Source organism: Mustela putorius, unplaced genomic scaffold, assembly GCF_011764305.1.
Source record: "Mustela putorius furo isolate JIRA1106 unplaced genomic scaffold, ASM1176430v1.1 tig00003962_pilon_pilon_pilon, whole genome shotgun sequence".
NCBI lineage: Eukaryota > Metazoa > Chordata > Mammalia > Carnivora > Mustelidae > Mustela > Mustela putorius.
Genome location: NW_025422106.1, coordinates 18,242,691 through 18,266,362, shown reverse-complemented (window position 1 = coordinate 18,266,362; position 23,672 = coordinate 18,242,691). Strand labels below are relative to the sequence as shown.

Sequence of the window (23,672 nt, the reverse complement as noted above, 5' to 3'; positions counted from 1 at the left end):
AACACACAGTGCCTTGCGTCTCAGAGCCGTCTCAATCATGTTTCCTCCCCATTTTCACTTCTTTGGAAGCTAGTCTTGTCTCCCTAACTACACCGAAGTGAAAGCAGAGCTCTCCTCTATGAACGCTCCAAACCTGTCACTTGTCTTCTCCTCGTCCCTGAACACACCATGCCCGTTCGCAGAGGAGCTCTGCAAGGAATGCTCTTCCCTGAGTTCTTACATCACGCACACCTCAGTCTTACTCAAGCTCCAACACTCAGCCCCATCCCACGCCTTCAGAGAGGCCTCCCTTAATCCCCAAAGCTTACAAGAAACATCGCCCTGGTCTGAACTGCACCACATTGGTACCTACGACCTGGCTTCTATTCTATACGACACAATGGAGGTCATATGCTTTTTTATGCCAATGCCCCTTTTATCCAATTACATCATGAACATCTTGTAGGGAGTTATAGAGGGTCCTTAGTGTATAGTCTCTAGTAAAGTCTCTAGTAAATAGTTTTAAATAATATCTACTGATTGGTATGAGAGGGCAATCTCCTTGGATCTGTAGTAACTGAAGGTAGAAATGTATTTAATAAATTCAACTATCACTTTAAAATACATAGAGAGACACCCAGAATCCTAGCATTTAGCGCTTCAGAGGCCATGTAAACCAATGAAAACCATGAAAACCCCTTTACAACAACCTTGGTGAGTGAACTTCCCATACATCCCTTGGGAATCCATTTGATGTTTAGGTAGAAGTCACTTTTTTTTTTAAAGCAATCTCAACCTTACAAAAAAAGTTTTTTTCAAGTACCCTCTTTCTTCCTGAACTACCTGACAGTGACTCGCTGACCTGCTGGCCTACCACCCATTCACACCTATTTCCTGCAATGACATTCTCCTATACAACCGCAACACAATCATAAAAATCAGGAAATCCGAATATGACAGAGTGTGATATGTTTATTAACAATGAATTCTCAAACCCCACTCAAACTCCACCAAATATGTCCATAGTGTCCACCACAGAGGAGAATCCAGTTCAGGCTCATGGTTCACCCTTAGTTACGTCTCTTTACTCTCCTTCTTTCTAGAATACTTCCTCGGCCATCCCTGGATTTTCATCAACTTGACAGTTTGGGGGATGAGTTTCTTTGTAGACCTCCCTTCATTTTGAATTTGCCAGATGTCTGCTCTGCTTTGATTCAAGTTACATGTCTTCAGCAAGAATGTGACAGAAATGATGCTGTCTTCTTATGGCATCTACTGATGGGGGATATGTGATCTGATTTGTCCCATTACTGATGCTGTTCCTTTTGCTCCCATGATGAAGGCAGTGTCTGCCAGGCTTTGTTATAACAACATTCATTTTTTTTTCCCCTCTGATGTTAACTAATGAGCATTTTGTAGGGAGATACTCTGCAAATATCTTATTCCTCATTGAAGTTCAAGTTATTAATTTATTAGTTTATGTAAGCATGGGCTTGTGGTTTCCTATTTCAGTCTGATGCTCAAACTGACCTAGATTTAGACAAGGGGAGCTCCTTCAAACTGGTTTCCATATCTTCTTTATATTTTCCAACAAGCTTGGAGGATTTCCTTGCTTTCTGGCACAGCAAGATGCCCCATGCTCATCTTGCTTTTTAATACAAGAAAGAATCCCAGTCATCTCTTTATTTTAAAAAAGGGGGGCAGGGGCACCTGGGTGGCTCAGTGGGTTAAGTCTCTGCCTTCGGCTCAGGTCATGATATCAGGGTCCTGGGATCAAGTCCCACCTTGGGCTCTCTGCTCAGCAGGGAGCCTGCTTCCCCCTCTCTCTCTGCCTACTTGTGATCTCTGTCTGTCAAATAAATAAATAAATAATTTTTTTAAAAGGGGGGCAGGAATTATACAACTTATTTCATTAAACGTATCATATATCATGGCATACTTTCTGGCTGATACATACATAGCCATTTTCTTTCAGTGTAATCTATGATATTCCATAGTATGGAGGGACAGAAGCACCTCGGCCTGGGATACTTCCAGACTCTGGCCTCTGTACCTCTTCATCTAGCTGTTCATCTGTATTCCTTATCATACTCTTTATTCTCAACTGGCAAACATAAGTAAAGGTTTCTTTGTGTGAGCTGCTCTAGTAAATCAAACCCCGAGGAAGGGGTCGCGGGAACCTCTTATTTAGAGCCAATGGGTCAGCAGCTCAGGGGACAGCCTGGTCTTGGGATTGGTGTCTGCAGTGGAGGGGACTTGTGGGACTGAACTCTTACCCTGCAGGCTCTGACACTATCTCCATGTAGATAATACCCTTACATTTGTAAGACACACCGCTGGTGTCCACGGAGAACTGAGAGCTGCCTGGAGCTCCCGGAAAACACACCAAACTTACATGTCTTATGTGTGGTTCCTTCAAGTACCCCCATCATACAGAGCATTCTTTTCTGAGTGAACACCATTCTGTCCACACGGCTTGTAAAAGAATATATAGGAAGCACTCTTGGTCACCTATCCAGTATCCTATTCTGTCTCTAAAATTCCTTCCTTCCTGAAAGAACAAAGAATCCAATTTTGCTCGGGTAGCCACTTCCTTCCACATGGTCATGGGCCTCAGGAAAAGGCTCTTGACTATTCTAAATCAATCATGATAACCACATTCCTCTGAACCACTGTTGGGCTTAATAATTTGCATGTGAGCAAAGGCTGACCAAGGAAAGCACCGAAGTCTTCTAGAGGCTTCCTTAGAGAGAAGCACATGACAAACAGATAGTTCTCTCTCCTTCCTCCAGAAGCTACCATGTCCCAGTGGGATGCACAGAACTGCAGCAACTATCTTCCACCGGCCTGAGCACAAAACCAGCACAAAAGGGAAGGCAGGACTGAAATAACCAGACCAGCGGGGCCAGAGACTCTGTTAGCATTTCTGGTGGTGTGAGGGAGTAAGCTTCCTTTTTGTTGAAGCAGGTTAGTTCAGGTTTTGTTTTAGTTACAGGCAACAGCATTCTACCTGATTCCAGGTGGTGTGGGAGCTCTGCACCCCTCCTGGAGAGTCAGAACTGAGCCAGAAAACTTCCAAGTCTACACTTCTAGGTCAACGTTGGTGCACAGCAAAGAATAGAAAACCCTCATCTTTGGCACTCTTCCATGGTTATTTAGTATTTCTATTGTTGCCCTTCAGTGGAAATAGAGCTTTATTTATTATTTACGTTGTTAGCTTGTCCATTGTTTCAACCTGTTCAGAGCATCTCAAGCAAGAATGTTTTATGTGAGTAACCACAAAAGAAGTTAAGGAACTGCTACTTGATTCCAAAGCAAGAGAGCTAGGAAGAGAGGGAAAGCAAAATAAACAACAGACTGGGATACAGATTTCTGCTCCAGCATTAACTGTGCTGCCCGACTAGGGAAGACTCTTGGACAAATCACATACTTTCTGTGTTCCTAACTCCACGTATCTTTACATCAGTGAGATAACCTCAAGGTTTCCCTTTGGCATTAAAATTCTATGACTCAAAGACTTCATGGCTCAGAATTCTTCTCCTGCTTCAAGCATAAGATCAGAAATAAAAAGATCCCAGAAAACCACTTATAGCCTATTAGTCATTATCAAGACTACTTCAAAACCTCTGCTCTTGGGGCACCTGGGTGGCTCAGTCAGTTAAGTGTCTGCCTTCAGTTTAGGTCATGATCCCAGGGTCCTGGGATGGAGCCCCGCATCAGGTGTCCTGCTCAGCAGGGAGTCTGCTTCTCCCTCTATCTCTGCCCTTCCCCTAGCTCTCTCTCTGTTGCTAACATAAATAAATAAAATCTAAAGGGGAAAACAAAACAAAGCTCTACTCTCAGCTGCCTACTCCAAGAAACAGCTTTGTCAGACTACAGATCAAAATGGGACTTATTTGTGTTTACTATCTCTTAAGGGAAAGTGCAGAAAGCAATTACCAACTAGGTACTTTAGTCCCCAACTTGACAAAAACAAACATTCAGAAAAGCCAGCCACCAGACCCAGGGAATTCGAACTGCTAAACACTAGCAGCCCAGATACTTCAGGAGGCTATCACCCTGAAGTGAGTGCGAGACGTGCAAAGCCCTTCAATAGTTTCCAAGTGTGCCCAAAGTCTGAGTCCTTTTTTTTTTTTTTAATTTTTAAATATGTTATTTGATGGGGGGTTGAGGGGGAGCAGCAGGCAGAAGGAAAAGCAGACACCCCGCAGAGTAGGGAGTCCTGAGATCATGACCTGAGTTGAAGGCAGACACTTAACTGACTGAGCCCCTGAGGTGCCCCAAGTCTGAATCCATCACTTCCCAAGGCCCTTTGCAAAGTGTGCTCTCTGACAGCGTTCCATCGTCGCCTGTCCCCCCTCTGGAGACTTCAGCAGCCCTGGATGCCCTTCAGTTTTTGAAACACACCAAGTGTGTCTGTCTGTCAAAATCGCCTTCCTTCCGTCATGGCTTATTCTGCCTGATCTGCACTGCCTTATCTCGTCCCCACACCCGACACCTGGCTCTCCGCACCAGCCCCCAACAGAGCCCTCATCCTTCTGATCTTGGTTCAAGACATCTTCCTATTAAAATGCCTTGTCTGTAGCACGCGCACACACCACACATATGCCACTGCCGTTTTTCCGACGAGGGAACCCTGCTCTTGGCCTTCGCAGCACTTATTACTACTATTCTTTTGTTGTTTGCCAATTTTGTATGTTTCCCCTGCTGGTTTATCAGCTCTGTGGGAGAAGAAACCATGCCTGTCTGGGTCCCCACTGCATGCCCCCAAAAGAATGACAAAGACATGGCTGCTATCATACTTTCAAAGACAATCTAATAACATGGAAAAGTGCTTAAGATACTATGTTATATGAGAAAATGGTTTACAGAATTCTATCTCACATAAGAACGAGGAGTCCATGTTTCAAAATATATAAAATTTATATATGTTCAAAATATTATAAGAAAACATATCAAGACATTAACAAGGATGGCATGATTATACATTTTTGTATGGAGAATCTAGGGAAAGAAAAATAATATATAGTAAGCTAACAATGGGCAACCATAACCATAGGGTAAAAGAATATAAAACGTGTTGTCAAGATGAAGAATAAAGAAGGACTAGCAAAACATTAATTCATTTAATAATCAGAACAGAACGAAGAACACTGACTGTTTGGATACATGCGTCACTATTCCTGTCAGCTCCCGTATTGGTTGTGGCCCATTCAGCTCCAACAGGATGCAACTAAGGAGTGAAAAACCAGCAGCCTAGGGGAGTGGTTCCTAAGCTGGCTGGACAAGAGAATTACCTGGGCAGTAAAGAGGCTTAATACATCATTAATAATACTCTGGGAGGTGTATATTTTAAAAGCTGGGTAATTCTTATACAAGCTAAATTTGGGACCTGCCAGCCTAGAATAAATCAAGAAGTTAAAGAAGAGGTTCCTTTTCAGTTAGGGTTTCAGATAAAATAGGAACTAAGAAGCAGGGATGCAACCAGTAACATACTCTGCACCAGCCGGGGCCTAGCACAAATCAACGAGCAATCAGGAAGTTCCCATGGGGTGGAAAAATCCTGTCATCATACTTTGGTTTGTTCAACCACATATGTCATTCATATACCAATGGCAGCAGTACATCTCAGAGTAGCACTTGACCTACTCAGGACTCAGCCTTGGCCCACTTGCCTTTCTAGCCAAACATGCCAAAGCCATGAAAAAAAAAAAAAAAAAAAAAAAAGAAAAAAACGCCCACCATGGAGCAGAGGAGGGCAAATAAAAAGACAAAGGCCTCTGAACTCCTGCCCTCCAACTGAGACACCCAATTCAAACCTTCAGTCTTCATCGGAACACATTAACTCCTTCTTTTTAAGCCATTCTACAAGGGCATCCTGAAGAAGATTAGATATCAAGAGGGAAGAGAGAATTCACTGAAAGAAATGGTAGAAACTGACCCATATGCACTAAAAAGTTAAATTATTTAGATCAGTTTGGTGTGGAGGCAAAACATTACATGTATCTCAATAAATCCCAAGGGCATGAAAACAACTATTCATACCTATGATCATGATGATCTGAGTCACAGAGAAAAAAAGTTAAATTGCATTCTTTATGTTCCACATAAGGAGGCAAAAATGAGATAGCACTGCCACTTGGGCACTCTTGATGTGTTAAGAACAACAACCCAGGGACGCCTGGGTGGCTCAGTTGGTTAAGCAGCTGCCTTCGGCTCAGGTCATGATCCCAGCGTCCTGGGATCGAGTCCCACATCGGGCTCCTTGCTCGGCGGGGAATACCATTCTGTCTGCCTGTGTTCACGCTCTCTCTCTCTGACAAATAAATAAAAAAAAAAAATCTTTAATTAAAAAAAAAATAAATAAATAAAAAGAACAACAACCCACCTGTTGTCTCATTTGATGAAATGACCTTGTAGCAAGGATCAGTCCCATTTTAAGACTACAGAGGCCCAGAGAACAGAAGCAAACGGAGGCAGAAGTTATATAATACAGCCATGTTTAAATCTGGATAACTGAATTATTTCCTTTGCTTGTTATTTTATACCACTTGACCACGCTGCCACTTTTTAAATCATTTCAGTTGGAAATATTTCTTTCTTCCTTCCTTCCTGTCTTTTTTAAAGTCCTAGAGCCTAACACAGGGCTTGAACTCACAACTCTGAGATCAAGACCTGAGCTGAGATGAAGAGGCAAACACTGAACTGACTGAGCCACCCAGGTGCTCCTGGTTGGAAATACTACTAATTGGGTATGTGGCAAGGATAAGTCTTATGGAAAACAATCACCTAGAAGAGTGGTTTTCAAAAACTGTTTTTTTTCCCCCCCAATGTGATAGCATATCCTCCCAAACAACAATGTCTTGGAACCCCAACATGTGAGAAGTAGAGCTGCTGTGTCGGAAGCAGAAGTGAGCAGGGAGCCTGAAGTCCTATTCCATCCCCCCAAGGAATGGAAGACTGCTTCTCAGACACCTCTATGGCCGGGGACACCACAGAACGAAGATTAAAAACAAAACACAACAAAACAGAAAACCAGCACCTATCAAAATGGGCTTAATCACTGGATTGGCTATATAAAAGCATGTCCCGTAGAGACATTCAGCGGAGTTACAAAGCTATATGAAGGCATCATAATGCTGGTAAAAAAAAAAAAAAAAAAAATGGAGTCAATTTACTAAGGTAAGCAACAACAAAAGACGGCTCAAGATCGAAGTACCAATGAATTGTGTTTTCCTCTTACATGATGTTAGGCTTCCTGTGTCTGATGTCTACAAATCTTTTGGAAGAAAAGTTGTCTACCATTTTGCAGCAACTCATATATTTTAGTGGGGTTTTTTTTCCCCCCAAGAGTAATGATAGTTTCATTTTCCTATCTACCCAAAGACTAAAGTCACAACAACAACAACAAATCAGATTATATAATTATATAAAAATACAGTAAATACATAGCTCAGGTAGGAATCAAACATGCAGAAATATTATGCATTCATGTATTTGTTCATTTAAAGACATTTTGTCCTTCATGCCTGGCAATAAGGCTTCAGAGACGTAGAACACTATCTCCTTGCAGGTCCTTGCCCTCAGGACTTAGAGATCAGAAGCGGGGCACAAATATGACAGGACAGGTTGAATACAGTGAGAAACTCTTTGTAGTTGTATGTACTGACTTATACTCTACAGTCCTGTTATTTTGATGGTGTTTTTTTGCTTTTTTGTTTTTTTTTTGTAAGGGTTTCTCAGTTATAAGGAACATAGGCCAGGATGGCAGAATCGGGCTAACTCTACCTCATTATCGAGGGCTAGTCTTAGAATGAATTTAAAATGACCTAGATGTCCATAAAAGCCAAAACTAAAACATTGAGCAATGTTAGGGTTATCCAAAATTAAATGTAAGCTTTTTTAAAAATAGAGTTTAACTTTTCTTTTAATTGACTATCAAATTTTTCTTGACTTTATATTGAACACAAAGCTGCGGTGTGAGATAGGGCCATTCGCCATCACCCTGACCCCGCTACAGCTGATCCTCTATTGTACAAGTGACTCAAAGCAGACTTTGTGGTCGGAGGGGGAAAAAAATGGTTTGAGTTTCTCTTGGTGTTTGCTTCATTGTTTTAGATGAAGCCATTTTTTGACTAATTCATTTGCTTCTAGCGCTGATGTGACCCTTGTGTATATAAGTGATGTTCTCCCCGCTCAACTGCCCTCCCAACCACATCTCGGTAATACGGCCGTGGGAGATTTACGGAGGAGAGGAATGGAAGCAAAGTTGTGTTTGTTCCTCGGTATATTTTTCCATCTACTCCAGAAGTTTTGTTTTTATAACTATGAATTGGCCTGTGTCTTTTCCGGAAAAAGCTATGTTCAGTAAGCAGTAAACAACCATTTTATTAAAGCAAAATAGCTTTACTAGAGTCAATCTCATTAAAGTGAAATTCACTTCTATACTGTAAATAGTATAGAAATATAGTATATACTGTAGTATAGCATTGTATAGTACAGTATAATATAGTGTACTTCTATATGGAAATGAAGGAAGTCTTGTTCAGACGTCACAGTGACCAGTCCCACGAGAATAGTTGCGCTTGGAATATAAATTGGGATATTTCCAGGGGTGAGGCTAGACAATAGGAGATTGGAAGGTGAGCAGAATACCGAGGAACTAGATGACACTCTTGAATCCCTTCTCCATCAACTGAAGTCAATTATCAGAGCCCTTTACTTTAAAATGGTCTACTGTCCACAAAAGTAGACTGTTCTATTTCACCAAAACAGCCATGATTAGGTTCCCAGGCTGGAGGGGGAAAAAAATGGTTTGAGTTTCTCTTGGTGTTTGCTTCATTGTTTTAGATGAAGCCATTTTTTGACTAATTCATTTGCTTCTAGCGCTGATGTAACCCTTGTGTATATAAGTGATGTTCTCCCCGCTCAACCGCCCTCCCAACCACATCTCAGTAATACGGCCGTGGGAGATTTACGGAGGTTCCCAGGCTGGTTCACGAATGTCTCTTTAACCCACGATGGAATGACCAATAGTATTCACCACGCAGTCTGGGGGGCTAAGTCTTGGAAGTTCTGTCATTAGACACAAGATAAAGGGGAAAAAAATCCATTTCCTCTTCTAGGCCCAAAGATGAGCCACAGATAAATCTTTTCATGGAGCAAAGGTTTTCTCGGACACCCACTTCCACCATCAGAGCCTGCCTCCCAAGAACGAACTGAGCTCACACTATATCCTGCCCATCCCTTCCCCCCACCCCCACTGATCTCAGTTCTCCGTCCCAGAGCTGCCCTATCCCTGAACAGTTAAGTGCTGCAAAATATTTTCTCAGAAATGAAATTCTCCATCCCCCTACCTGATCTCGAGGCATGAGAAAGAAAGATTTGAGCAAACTGACACCAAGGTAAGCAAATTCTTATCAACTTAACTCAATCCCCAGTTGGGAGAATTTGGGGGCAGCATAAGACAGGAATGAAAAAAAAGTGCAGACAATGAGTGGGGGGATATTCTGAGTGATGGAAGCTGGCTAGTCACAGGGCCAGCTCACTCGTGCTGAGCATGGGTGGTGAGAGAGAAAAAAGGGAGGCCAGTCCAGTGGAGGGCATCAGCAGCAAGGCCCGCGCAAAGGGTTGTTTCCCAGATGCCATTCCTCTACTTCCAACAAGGGTCTGCTTGCGTTCTACCCCTTCCACAGAGCGTGTCCTCCCGACTCCCAATCCCATTGTCTTGATTTCTGAATTCTCTCCAAGCTCTAGCACCTAACATGTGAGTGCTCAATTATACTGTCACCACTATTCTCTTTTTAAATATTTTATTTATTGGGGCACCTGGGTGGCTCAGTGGATTAAAGCCTCTGCCTTCAGCTCAGGTCATGATCCCAGGGTCCTGGGATTGAGTCCCACATTGGGCCGAGCAGAGAGCCTGCTTTCCCCTCTCTGTCTGCCTCTCTGCCTACTTGCGATCTCTCTGTCAAAAAAAAAAAAAAAATCTTCTAATAAATTAAATAAATATTTTCTTTATTTATTTGTCAGACCGAGAGAGGGAGAGAGCACAAGCAGGGGGAGCGGCAGGCAGAGGGAGAGCGAGAACCAGGCTCCCCGCCGAAAAGGGAGCCCGGAGGTGGGGCTTGATCCCAGGACACTGGGAACATGACCGGAGCTGAAGGCAGACACTTAACCCACTGAGCCACCCAGGTGTCCCAACAGTATTCCCTTTTTAAAATATGTGGTTTGTTGATTCCTTCTCTCTAGGAAGCCCTTAAAACAACAGCTTGTCTGCACTATCCATTTTTGGCTCAATCACATTCTACTTTACATTGATGCAACTACTAAGGTATCTTTTCCTCCCAATTCAGCTACCCTCCAAAGAGTGACTTTTTAAAAAGTAACCCTCACCAAAGTTGAGAGGCAACATGGAGGGTTTGGGGGGTAGGAAAAGAATAAATGAAACAAGACGGGATAGGGAGGGAGACAAACCATAAGAGACTCTTAATCTCACAAAACAAACTGAGGGTTGCCGGGGGGAGAGGGGTCGGGAGAGGGTGGTTGGGTCATGGACATTGGGGAGGGTATGTGCTATGGTGAGTGCTGTGAAGTGTGTAAACCTGGCGATTCACAGACCTGTACCCCTGGGACAAATAAAAAAAAATTTTAAATTAAAAAAAAAAAAGTAACCCTCACCAATGTACCCACTATAGTGATAAGCGCACAGCAAGAATTGAAGCAGCTGCGAGCTTTAAAGCCACGAGGTTATACTAAAAGTATATAAGGTCTATAATGCTAAGCAAAGTAAGTCTGTCAGAGAAAGGCAAATACCTATGATCACACTCATATGCGGAATTGAAGAAAGAAAACAAAGGGGAAAAAAACAAAGAGAAAAATTAAAAAAAAAAAAAAAAGACTCTTAATTACAGAGAACTGATGGTTACCAGAGGGGAGGAGAGTGGGGAGGCGAGGGAAACAGGTGATGGGGATGACGGAGGGCCCCTGCCACGAGCGCCGGGGCTTGTACGGAAGTGCTGAATCCCCGCACTGTACACCTGCAACTAATCATCACACTGTGTTAACCAGCTGAAATTAAAATAAAAACTTAAAATATATACATACACACACAGAGAATCTATAATTAATTAAGGAAATGAGTTACAGATTTTTTTTTTTAAAGACTCTACTTAAAGTTCATCCCCCAGCTATGGTACCTACGGATGTCGGGCACCAATGTCCCCAACTTTTGTGAAAGCGCAGAACAGTAGACACGAAGAATAACCTATTCTGGAATACTTAGAACTGATTTCCCTTTTCCAAAAAGTTTATGGCTTTCAGAAACCCAACAGTGTACACCTGGAGGGAGCAGGATCTTGGGTACATTTAGAGTGACGGTGACGGAGGGAACCGGGGATAGCAAGAACACTTGGTCCACCAGCCCGGATTGAGAGGTGACTGAGGGGAGAGAGACAGGGGACCCCCTACTGAGGATCTACTTCCCAAAGACTGGAGTTGGCTACCATCTTCGTGCTTTACAGGGGCTATAATCCAAGCTTCCCAATAACATCATCTGTGCAGATGAAGAAACAGAGGCTCAGGGAGGCTAAGTAACTTGTCCAAGACCATGTGGGTGGTAGTAAGTAGACAGAGACAGGATCAAGTTCCAGATCTGTTTATCTCCAGTGCTCTTGCCTCTCCACGAGGTAACCCCAAGCTCATCTGGAATATTTTGCCCCGCAAATATAACCGAAACAAATGGATCTGTCTTAGTGAGGAAGAAAGAGGTGAAAATAGCAAGCTGTGGAAATACAGCTTGCTATTTTCACCTCATTATGAGGTCAGGGCAGGGAGATGAGGTCATGGGGGAAGGATTCAGGAAGACAGTTAACTGCAGTAGAGAAGGAATTGTGTGCCAAGCACTGACCAGGCACTTTTTACACATCATGTGATTTCATCCTAATAACCCTAATAAGCAGTCATTTTACATGTAAGGAAACTGAAATTTAGGGATGTTAACCCCAAGTCATAATGCTAAAAAAAGTGAAAGGGAAGCTGGGATTTGAACTTGGTCAGTTGGGTCTCAAAGCCCATGTGCTCTTTCCACTGCGCCTAGTGCCCCGAACAAGCAATGCTCTCCCAGTTCTTCTTCCCAAACTAAAGTTTGGGTAACACTGTTCTATTAAGAGATTTAACCAGAAATTACATAGCAGTTGAACTGAAAAGAGCCTGCTTCCCATCGTCTTGACCAAGGAATTTAATAGACAAAAAGACAAAAGGCTTAGAATATACATTTTTAAATCCTGTGACCTTCTGAACCTATGTATGAACACAGCTGACATTCTTAAACGCCATGTCACTGAGGCTCATCAACAGGTTATCTACCCAATGGGGCTGGAGCCATGGTTGACAGCAAATTTCCCCACCAGATGGACCCAGCCAGTGGCTGGGCAATGGCTCAACCCAGTCTCAACGGCCACCCAGCAATGGATGACAGAGAATCATCATAAAACGAGACCAGTCTTTGGGATAGGATTCTTTTCACTGAGCTGACTCAGACACAGGTGGGAAGGTCAACCAACAGATCTCCACAGTAGGATAATTCCCAGTGCCAACAACTCACAGGTGGACCGCTAAACGGATTTCTATCTACACCAAGTTCGCCATCTTCTATCCCCACATTAAGCAGAAAAATCAAATCTTATCTCTTTCTGTAGAAGGACAGCCCTTCAAAAACTGCAATGAATCGCACCAGTAGCAGCTTTCTGAGGGCCTGATTCCACCCACATCTGGCTCTACTTGGGAGCTAAATTCAGCAGAAGTCTCCAGGGTCAACAAATGACCCTGAATAAAAATAGTCTTGGAAATCTGTCACAGAGAAGGAAAGGAAGCAAGACGGCGGGGTGATTCACTCCAAATGGCAGCTCCAAAACCCAAGTTCTCATTTCTGTCCCAATACGAAGCCAATGTGCAAAACAGGCACGGAGCAAGCTGTCCTTTTCCGAATGCCTCTAAAAGTGGCTGCCAAAGAATTTCACATGGAAGCCAGAAAGATTTAGTGGGCCATTCACCTCTCCTACAAATCTAACTGCAGCTCCTTCTAACTAGAACTCTAAACCAACTGCAGAGTTACCCTTGCTCTAAGACCACCCAGAGTACCAAAGGTTTTGCCTCTGGCAGGAAAGAGGGACCCTTTGTCTTACCGAATTTTCCAAATGACCGAGCCGTCACAGAGAAAGAGTACAGAGGTGGTGTGGTGCGGGCGAGTGTGTGCGTGTATGTACGCACATGCGTACATAATTCCATAACTCATCCCCCCCCAACAAGTAAGCTGTATTAAAATAACTATAGGGCACCTGGGTGGCTCAGTTAAGCAGCTGCCCTCAGCTCAGGTTGGGATTCCAGGATCCCAGAGTCCTGGGATTGAGCCCCACTTTGGGCTCCCTGCTCAACGGGAAGCCTGCTTCTCCCTCTCCCTGCTGCTCCCCTTGCTTGTGTTCTCTTGCTCTCTCCCTGTCAAATGAATAAATAAAATTTTTAAAAATAACTACAATATTAAGTTAAGACTTCCACTGGTTGAAGAACAATTAGCCAGTATTTGACTGCTTATTGAACATGTTTAAAACTGTATTGAACACAGAGGTGCCCAGCATGACAGGAAACACAAGGGGACCTGAGATGGGTCTGCTTCACTGCCACCCACTTACACTGTCCCCTCCCAAAGCCCTGTCTCTAATTTGGCATTCACAATTTATACTCTTTTTCTTAAACCTGCCCCCTCCAAACAGTAATGAGTTTTCAGGCTCGCAGAACCTCGGCTGGACCCACTTCAGGATGACTCTGTCTTTAAGGAGCTCACTGCTGGGGGGAAGGCAGGCATGCAGGTAACATTGACATAACCTGATACATTCTCTCCAACAGTTGGGACCACGTGTCCAGGTGTCCTGGGTAGAGTAGAATGAACCCTGACTTGGAGGACTGGGAAAGGCTTCGAAGAACTCGTCTCAAAAGATGAGTAAGATTGACGGGCAAAGTACGTGAGCAGGGAGGGAGGAACATATTCGTGGGAGCAAGAACAACTGAGGCCCACTGGCCTCAGCTGGGGATAATTTGCCCCCCTCCACAGGGGACACCTGGCAATATCTGGAAACATTTTCAGCTGTCATAAATGGAAGGAAAGTGGTACTACTGGCATCAGGTGGGTAGAGACCAGGGATGCTGGGAAACATCCTACGCACAGGACAGCCCCCCCCCCCCCCCCCAATAAAGAACTATCCAAGGCCAAGTGTAAAAAGCGCTGCAGTTGAGAAGCCCTGGTCTAAGCAAAGGTATAACAGACACACTGTGTTCGGTTAAAAGGAGGAAGTTGCCTGTAGTTTTGGCAAACGGTGTTTCAAATGACTGCTTTTTATGGAAGAGAAAAACAAGTAAGGAAAGAGGGAAGGAAAAGTTAGATTTTCAAGGAGCCAAGATACGAGGCTGAGCAGATGCCTTATTTTCAGAAGGGGAGCCATCACCAACACAGTTAGGAAACTGGACCCTGGAAGCCTATGGTGTATTTCATCACCCTGGGAAGTGAAAAGCACATCTGTCTGCGATGCGGTCCTTGGCCCAGCCCCGCCCTGAGCAGCAGCCTGCTTTCTCCTTTTTGCACACAGGACTAAGCAGGGACTGAGAGGGCACTGGGAGGACCAGTTGTTCCATGTAGCTCGCTCTCCTGAGAGAGGGTGCAAAGCTGCTGCTAAAGCCGGAAGAACTCAAGTACAAGAATGGCCCAGCAAAGGGTTCCAGGTCCCAAAAGGAAGTGTCTGCAAAGAAAGCAGAATATGGTGAGGATACTGTGGCTGGCGGTGCAAGTGGTCATCAGGGTTCTTGGCAGGAACCAGGCCTGACCATGAAGGCAGGAGGTGTCCTGTGTAGGAATCTTACTCCTGGGCACAGACCCTTGAAAAATGCAGTGAGGAGCTCACCACCACCACCAAAACCACCACCAAAACCTCCACCTCCACCAAAAAGGAAAAAGAAAGAAATAGAACACCTCTCCCCTGGGCAAAGGACTTCTAGGAGAGAAAGCAAGCAGCCTTCAAAATACCAGCATTTTTTCCTGTCAGGGTAAGAAACAAAAGTTGAAACTCCTTCACAGATATACTAACTCACACTAATCCATATCACTCTTTAAATCTGGCCTCATCCAGACTCACAAGCACAAGCACACACACACCCCTACAACAATTTTTGAAAATAATAACAGTATGAGAAAAGTTACATCAATTGTGGATGTCTAAAAATCAATTGTTAGCTCCAAGAGGGGAAAAGGAGGTCAGCATAGTAGCAAAGTAAAAAGATAATTCTAAATGAATGTCATAAAAGCTTAGAAGAAGTAACTTTTTTCCTTTCTTCTTGCTCTACAGAAAGTGTTGTCACAAGGAATGTGTTATGTGCCCAGTGTTATGCTGGTGGCTGCTATCAGGAAAATTACAATCGGGTCTGGATGACACAGACCCCTGAAACCAGTGTCCCCTTCAGTACCTTATGTCACCGACCAGAAATGAAGAGCGCTGAGCAGAAGAGCCGGTGGGGGGTTGGGGATGCGGTATGGGTTGAGGTGCAGAAGGCAGGACCTTCCTGACGGAAGTGAGAGAAGGAGCCACAGTCTGGGGAAGCCACGAATGATCGGGCTCATGCATACACATCCACTGAAAGATGAAACATGCAGATTTTGCCCATATACAACCATAAATTACCAGCATGAAAACACTTCAACATCAAGAGCACTGGGACCTGCACTGTTTTTTGTCACCTTTTGCAAAGTGAAACAAATGTTTCAAGGGTCACAACAGCATGAGCCCGGAAGCTCATACAGCTAAACACTAGAACAGTCTGGAGGGATAACAGGGGGAAAGGAAATCCAAACTATCAGAGAGAGAGAGGATTGCCTTCCCCCTGGGTAATCAGGATTTACAATGGAAGAGGAGGGCAAGGGTACGGCTACCGGGAACCAACTACTCCCAGCTTGTAAGTAAACCCTGAACAGTGACCAAAGCTGTGCATTGAGAACTGCATTTCTCACGGATGAGACATGTATAGATACCTGCACATGTCTGCACGGCCAGGATCTTGACTGACTTGGTGACTGGGTGTAAAGGCAGCCCTAGAAACCTGGGCATTAACTAATGATTGGCTTAATTGGCTGAGTTGGTGATTCCACCCACAAGTCCCCAACACCAACTCCTTTCTCTCCAGACAACTTAGCATGTTCACTACCACCCAAACAGAATCAGCTTTCATGCCTCCACTCCTCTGTTCATGCCACTGCATCCACCTGGAATGTTCTCCACCTAGACAAACCCTACTCATCCTTTGCAACTCATCTGAACCTCTCTCCTTCTCTGTGCTGTGTTTTTGAACCAGCCTAAAGTACCTATCTCTCCCTCTCCTGAGCTCCAGAACAATTAGTGTGTACAATTTGTTGGCAAAGAATCACCTAAGCTCTACCAAGCTTAACTCTTCTATTGTTGTCTTGATTTATTATTTAAATCAAGAGGAATTTCCACCTTTCTCCTGTCTTTATTGGTATTGTCACCTCTTTGAGAGATAAGGATACATCTTACAGTTCTTGGGATCCTCCCACCTTACCTCCTGAAGTACCTTGCACAATGTAGAACTAAATTGCAAGGCTAAGTTAGGCTCACTTTAATAATGTTTAAGATTCAGATGTCACACCTAGAGAATTTGGAAGCAGTAATACGTAAGATCAGAAAAAGTAAGTGCTGAAAAATCTTAATGATCCTCACTATTTTACAAATTAAGAAACCCAGACACAGAGACTGGTTCAAGGTCAGCTTGTAATAGGAAGGTGTAGAACTCAGACCTGTGCTCCATACTCTGGGACATAGCAAAGCCTGGAGAAGAGCAGAAGAATATCCTACAGGGTCTGCAATCCCCAAAATTAAAAGCTTTCTTTAATTTCTTAAGTTAAAATGAACAGGGGAAATTATTACTGAGAAGTGGGGTTAGTTAAGCATTCAAACCTAAATTGTGATCTTCACTTTATAAACTTATGGAGGGAGATTTAGCTATAAACCTTACAAGAAATAGGGCTAGAACTTCCAGAAACCGCCGCCCACCCCTGTCCTCCAAAGTCAGTTATGTTGAAACTCCATTTACTGTAATGTTTAACAACAACAACAACAAAAAAAAAAAGTCAAAACTACTTTAAAGTTCTGTTTACATATTACTCTATCAGGAGAGAAATAATCACATGTAGTAGAGTTTCTAAAATAAATTCGCCTTGGAAGCCCATTTCAGGGCGTTGAGTTGTGACTACATTTTCAAGGATGTCAGGAACACAAGGGCTCCATCCATAACTCCTTGAAAAAAACTGAAAGCATGAATGCCTTGTCAAATTCAGACAGTTTATCTTGGCACTGGCAAGCAGAGCAGTCTCTTCGATGTCTGGAAACGTGTCTAATTACGTTTAGAGAGTAACTAAAAAATAGCCAGTGTCCCGGAACAGACAGCTCAGGGACCACTACTGCATAGCATCCTGAGTGACATGATGGAACTACGCCAGGAAAAAAAAAAAAAAAAAGAGAGAGAGAAAAAGAACACCAAGTGTGAAACCGGGATGAGACCCGAATCTCTCTACAAAACAATCCTCCCGTCTTCCCAGGGCCTTCGTGGCCGCCACAACTCTCCCTAAAGTTTGCGTTTTCCTTTACTTTTGTTTCCATGAGGTCACCCGGCCCGCCCACATCACTTACCTGGGGCAGCGAGCTAGCCGGCCCTGCCCCAAGCGCTGCCTCCGGCCCGCACACCCCCTCGCACCCCTCCCCCCTACCCCCCGCGTCCGGACTGCACCCAGGCCACCCGTCTCCCGAGGGCGCAGCCCTGGGGCTCGGCACGCCCCTCACCCCCCTAGACAGCCGCACCCCCGGGCGTCCTCCTTGGGTAAGGCGCAACCACGGAGCTCGGCGGGCCACCGGACACCCCCGTCCGGACGCACCCCATCCCTCCAGTTTGGCCCCTGACACCTCCAATCCCGCCGCACCGCAAGGGCGCCCCTTCTCGACAAAGCGCAGGCTCCCGCCGCGAAGCACGGCCGCTCCGCCCTCACCTGAGCCGGAGGTTGGCCATGAACTCGGGCATGGAGACGGTGTCCATCAGAACGAAGTCCGCCTTGCCGAACTCCAGGCTCTCCTGCTCCGCCATGGCGCCAGCGTACGGGCTCAGGTGGGCGCAGACGGGCTCAGGTGGGCGCAATCGGGCAGCAGGGGCCGGCGGGGGGCGCGCGGCGAGCTCGGGCGGGGCCGGGGCGGGGCCGCGGCGCGGGGCACGGGGCCGCGGGGGAGGCGGTGCCCGGCGCGGGTCGGCGGGTCTGGGCCGGACGGAGGCCGCCCCGCTGCTCCTCGGCGCGCTCTCGGCGGGCGCGGCGCACCCAGCAGTTTCCGCTTCTCCCGCCGCAGCTGCCGGGAGCAGTGGGGGTCGGGACTCTGAGACGGAGACGGCGGCGGCTGGTCCCGCCTCTGGCCTTGCTCTGGCCCCGGCCCCGCCCCGGCCCCGGCCCCGCCCCGGCCCCTCCCCGGCCCGGCTCCGCCCCGCCCCTCCCCGCCCCGCCTACTGAGCCGCCGCCGCGGCGCAGGCAGCCGCCTCCTCACCTGGGCGGCGCGCACGCGCGGGGCGGGCGGCGGTGGTGCGCGCCGGCCCCAGCCAGGTCGGCGGGGCGCAGCGCCCCCTGGGGACGGGCGCTGGGATCTCAGGGAGGCGGTGCCGAGGAGCGCGGACGTAGGAGAGTGGGTGGAATCAGGTTTCCTGAATTGCGTGCTCCGCGGTGTTTGATGGCTGCAAGCTGAGTTACCGAAGTAGCTCGCGGAGCTTTTTGCGGGGACAATTCCTTAGGATTCTACCACCTTGCGGCGAGGCCCACTCCTTCTCCTCTGCTCACGTCCTTTCCATCCTCGAAATGACGGTTCATTCACAGAATGAGAGTAATAATAGCCAACACTTGGGGGACACTTAAAATGCCCAGAGCTTTTCTAAGTGCCTTAGGGAATTCCAGTAACTCGCCACACCGCTAGGAAGTGGGGAAGCTGCAGTTTCATCTAGGTCACTCGACTTAGAAGCCGCATGGCAGAATGCTTTCCTTCCTCAGTGTTCCCTGGTCCACCTTTCTGTTGCTCATCTGAGCACGTTGCCTTATGTTACTAAGAAGTTTTTAATATATGTCTGTTCCACCTCCCTAGGATTATTGTAGGCTTCTTGAGCATGGGGCCATGGCCTAATTTGCTTCATATCCCCGCTGGCACTCACCAAGCAACTATCATGCTGCCTTGCACATGTAGATACGAAATCTGCTCTGGTTCAGCGGAGAAAGAGGAGTTCTAAGTGGTCTCCAACTTACGACTTCGACTACATTTTTCCCGATGAAAATATATTATAAATTACTTTCTAAGGCAGCTGCACCTCTTCAGCTGTGTGTTTCCATTAAGACCATCTTCTAGGAAATCTAGAGGCTCCCAAGGACCTGGCTGGGCTCCAGCTCTATGGCTGAATTTGAGATGAGTAAACCCAGCGGAAGGACCCTGCTCAAGGCTTGCTTCAGCTGCCAACAACCCACACTAGCCAAGAGAGAGGGGAGGGCAGCTTGATCACCTCTGGAGAGAACATCTCTGCCATAAGAAAGCCATCTCCAGGGGCACCTGGGTGGCTCAGTGGGTTTAGCCTCTGCCTTCCGTTCGGGTCATGATCTCAGGGTTCTAGGATAGAGCCCCGCATAGGGCTCTCTGCTCCGCGGGGAGCCTGCTTTCCCCTCTCTCTCTGCCTGCCTCTCTGCCTACTTGTGATCTCTCTCGCTCTCTGTCAAATAAATAAATAAACTAATTAATTTAAAAAAAAAAAGAAAGAAAGAAAGCCATCCTCAACCCTGGCACAGGAAGAGCTGGCTTGCAGTCTACCATTAGCAGCCTTCTTCTTCAGAAGACACCTCTCTGGATCTCAGTGTCCTCATTTTGGAGTAAGACCCCTAGGATAGCACTTTCCAAGGTAGGACTGTCTTTTGCTTAGGTCATTATGGGGGCTGGTCAGTAATTGCATAATATGGTACATTCCTAAAATGTTTGTTTTGGTGTGTTGTAAATTAAGTAGAACTGAATTTCAAAAATAAAAGGAAGAAATCGTAAATTTTGTGCCAATTGAAGCGACCAGGGACTCCACTCAATGACCCATTGGAAATGGATGCATGTGTATTCTCTGAGCCCGGGGGTTGTTAAAGCAAAAGTCATTCGACAGTGGGTAGGATCTACAATGGGATGTAGCTGGTATTTTTCAAATGGCCAAAGCAAAGGAACTCTTGTTTTTTATCAATGTCTTGTATAGGAGCCGGATGTATACATATACACAACATATGCAAAGGGCATTTTAAAAATTTATAAGCCCAAATTAATATAAAATCTAGGATGAGACCAATGAGGCTCTTTTGAAGAATCCATATCTGTCGGTTGGGGATCACCATCCCCTTAAATCAGCTTCGGGATTCCAATTTACTTTTGAACACTGTTTTGGTTGTACAGTATCAAGAAAATTCTGATTTACGTAGCTATGTAGAATGCGTTACTTGTGGAGTTTCACACCTCGCCTTTTTAAAGGCCAGAGCACAACTATAATCTTATCAATCAATGACACATTTACAAGAAGTTCTGATATATGCAGAGATGACAGGCGAGACAAAACACTACAATCTTCATTCAAACAAGGTCATATAGAGAAGGATAGCTCACTATTACTCTCCTTCGTGATAACATTTAGATATAAACACATGTGGATGTGTATGCTTGTGTTACGGTTTAAAATATACTAAAAACCAAAATAAAAGTTAAAATCACCAATAATGAGCCACATTGAGATCATGAGTGATGTGATGAGTGATATAATGATCTCCTTAGAAAGACAGAAAAGTTGCAAGAATGCAAAAAATCTCCCATATATTCTTTATAGTCACCAATCACATCTTCCTACATGTGTTTTATTCACTTCTATGTCTCTACACATATACATATGCATATCTACATGTGTTATTATTCCTTGCCGGTTTGAGACATTATACTCTTCACCCCTACATACTTGAGAATCTATCTCCTGCAAATAAAGACATTCTCTTACAGAACCTCAGGACAATCATTGAATTCAGGAAAACCAACAGCGAAGCTATGTTACTCTTTAATTACTTACCTGCTTAAAAATGCATCCACTGAATCTGATCGTGAAGAAACATCGCATTAATTCACACTAAGGGACATTCTACAAAAAAACTGATCCGTACTCTTGAAAAATATCTATGGCTTGAGAGACAAAGGAAGACCGAGGGGCTGGTCCAGGCTCGAGGGGCCTAAAGAGACCACAGCTAAAGGCCGTATGTGACCTGGACTGGATCTTTAGCCAGAAACATGTAGAGGCTTTTTAAACTCTAAGAAACAAACTGAGGGTTGCTGGAAGGGAGTTAGAAGGAGGGGTCACTGGGTAACAGGCATTAAGGAGGACATGGGACGGAATGAGCACTGGGTGCTCTGTGCAATTGATGAATCACTAAATTCTACCCCTGAAGCGAATAATACACTCTAGGTTAACTAAATTGAATTTAAATAAAATAAAATTTTTAGCTAAGGAAAAATGTAAAGGACGTTATTGGGACAATCGGTGAAACCTGAACGCAGACTGTAAATTAAAGAGTAACATAGCTTCGCTATTAGTTTTCCTGAATTCAGTCATTGTCCTGAGGTTCTGTAAGAGAATGTCTTTATTGGCAGGAGATAGATTCTCAAGTATGTAGGGGTGAAGAGTATAATGTCTCAAACCGGCAAGGAATAATAATACATGTAGATATGCACATGTATATGTGTAGAGACTTACAAGTGAATAAAACACATGTAGGAAGATGTGATTGGTGACTATAAAGAATATATGGGAGATTTTTTGCACTGTTCTTGCAACTTTTCTGTAAGTTTGAAATTATTTCAAAATTTAAAGTTAAAAATCAAGTAACAGTCTAAAACTATTCTAACATAGGAACACCTGGGCGGCTCAGTTGTTAAGCCTCTGCCTTCATTCAGCTCAGGTCATGATCCTGGGTTCCTGGGATGGAGCCCCACATTGGGCTCCCTGCTCAGTGGGAAGCCTGCTTCTCTCTCTCCCACTTCCTCTGCTTGTGTTCCTTCTCTCCCTGTCTCTCTCTCTGTCAAATAAATAAAGAAAATCTTAAAAAAAAAAAACCCAAATTAAAAAAAACTGATCTAACATCAAAATGTTCTTTTTCAAGGAATCAAATAATACTTAGAAATGAAAGTCACATCAGACGTTTGCAGATATTCCAGAACTGAAAAATCAGCATGCACATCGAAAACCCTGGTACAGAGTATCTGTACTGTCCTTGCCATAGATACGCTAAGAGGTTATAAATACTGAACAAACAATTCTAAGAACAAAAAATCATTTAAATAATCAATCTTTTAAATATGTTTTCATAATTTAAATAATTTATTGTTTACCTTAGTTGTCATATAAATATGCCCCAGGGAGGGCACAATCTGTTCTCTGCCTGAAATTCCCTTCTCTGTTGTCCCACTCCTCACCCCTGTGGCCTAGCTCACTTCTGGTCTTCCGGTAGCTCTGCCTCAACATCACTTCCTCCGAGAAGGCTTCCATGATTTAAGTCAGGGTTGGCTGTCTCTCCTTTGTGCCTCCAACAGCACCCTGGAAGTGTCCTTCCCATTGCAGACTGAATGCACTTGAGCCTGTTGTCCTTGTCTCATGAGAGAGAAGGCATGAGGGCTGGAGGCTGTGTCTGTTCTATTCTTGGGGGTAAGTCTAGCACCCAATACCATGGTGCCTCACATGTAAAGCTTCTAATAAACACATGCTGAATAGATAAATACGGAACGGTCTATGAATCTGAGTTGTGCAATGTGAGGTTGTAAATCCACCCCCTCCCTTGGTAGACTTTCTGCATTAACGTCAGTCTTTGTGTGGTGTTTATCTTATTCTCATCTCCTGCCCCTGGAAACAGGTCTCGGGGCTGTGTTCACTTCTCTCCTGGGCCAGGCCTGAGCACTATATGTTCACATAAACAAAAGCTCTTGTTCCAAAAACCTCTCTGTGGTTGACAGCTGCTACAGGGAATCTGTTCTGGGTTATCTGTGAAAATCAACTCTGAATATTCCAAAGCAAATATTTGCTCCCGATTCTCCTCTCCCAGAATGCTTCTGGGCTGCCCTACCCTCCCTATCTTTACCAGGTGCCCAGCAACCAGGAAGACAGCTCACTTCAGCACGAGTCCTGCAAAACAGAAGCAAGAAGGCCAGGGAAAATATAGTATAGTCAAAGGGTATTTTATACATTTATTTTATAAGCCCAAATTATTCCGGAGCAGAAGTAGAAAGGCAAATTTATGTTGCAAAATAACTTTATAATGCGCTCAGCTCCATGTATAAATGAGGTGGAATTCTCTTCCTTAGATATTATCCGAAACACCCTTCCTCCTCTTCCATGCCAAAGATTGGATTTGAACTATGAATAGTACATCAAAGGCTATATATATATATATATTTTTTTTTTTTCTCTCTCTCTCTCTCTGTGGTTTCTGAAGCTTAAGTGCTTTAAAGTAAAAGCAGACCCAAGAGTTGCCTCCCTGGTGTCACTGATGACTTGCCCACCTGTGGCCC

The 23,672-nt window shown here is 44.8% G+C and overlaps 1 protein-coding gene across 2 annotated transcripts in view; it reads right to left on the bottom strand.

The window, feature by feature from the left end:
• Positions 1 to 18,475, bottom strand: part of MYO1D (myosin ID) — a 340,193-nt gene extending 321,718 nt beyond the window's left edge. The window contains exon 1 of one of the 2 annotated variants that reach the window (XM_004747082.2): positions 18,077 to 18,475. In XM_004747082.2, the coding sequence (XP_004747139.1) occupies positions 18,077 to 18,171 (95 nt within the window). In that variant the 5' untranslated portion in view covers positions 18,172 to 18,475. The remainder of the gene's footprint in view (positions 1 to 18,076) is intronic. The other variant, XM_004747083.3, reaches the window with a different exon arrangement.
• Between the last annotated feature and the right edge of the window lie 5,197 nt (positions 18,476 to 23,672).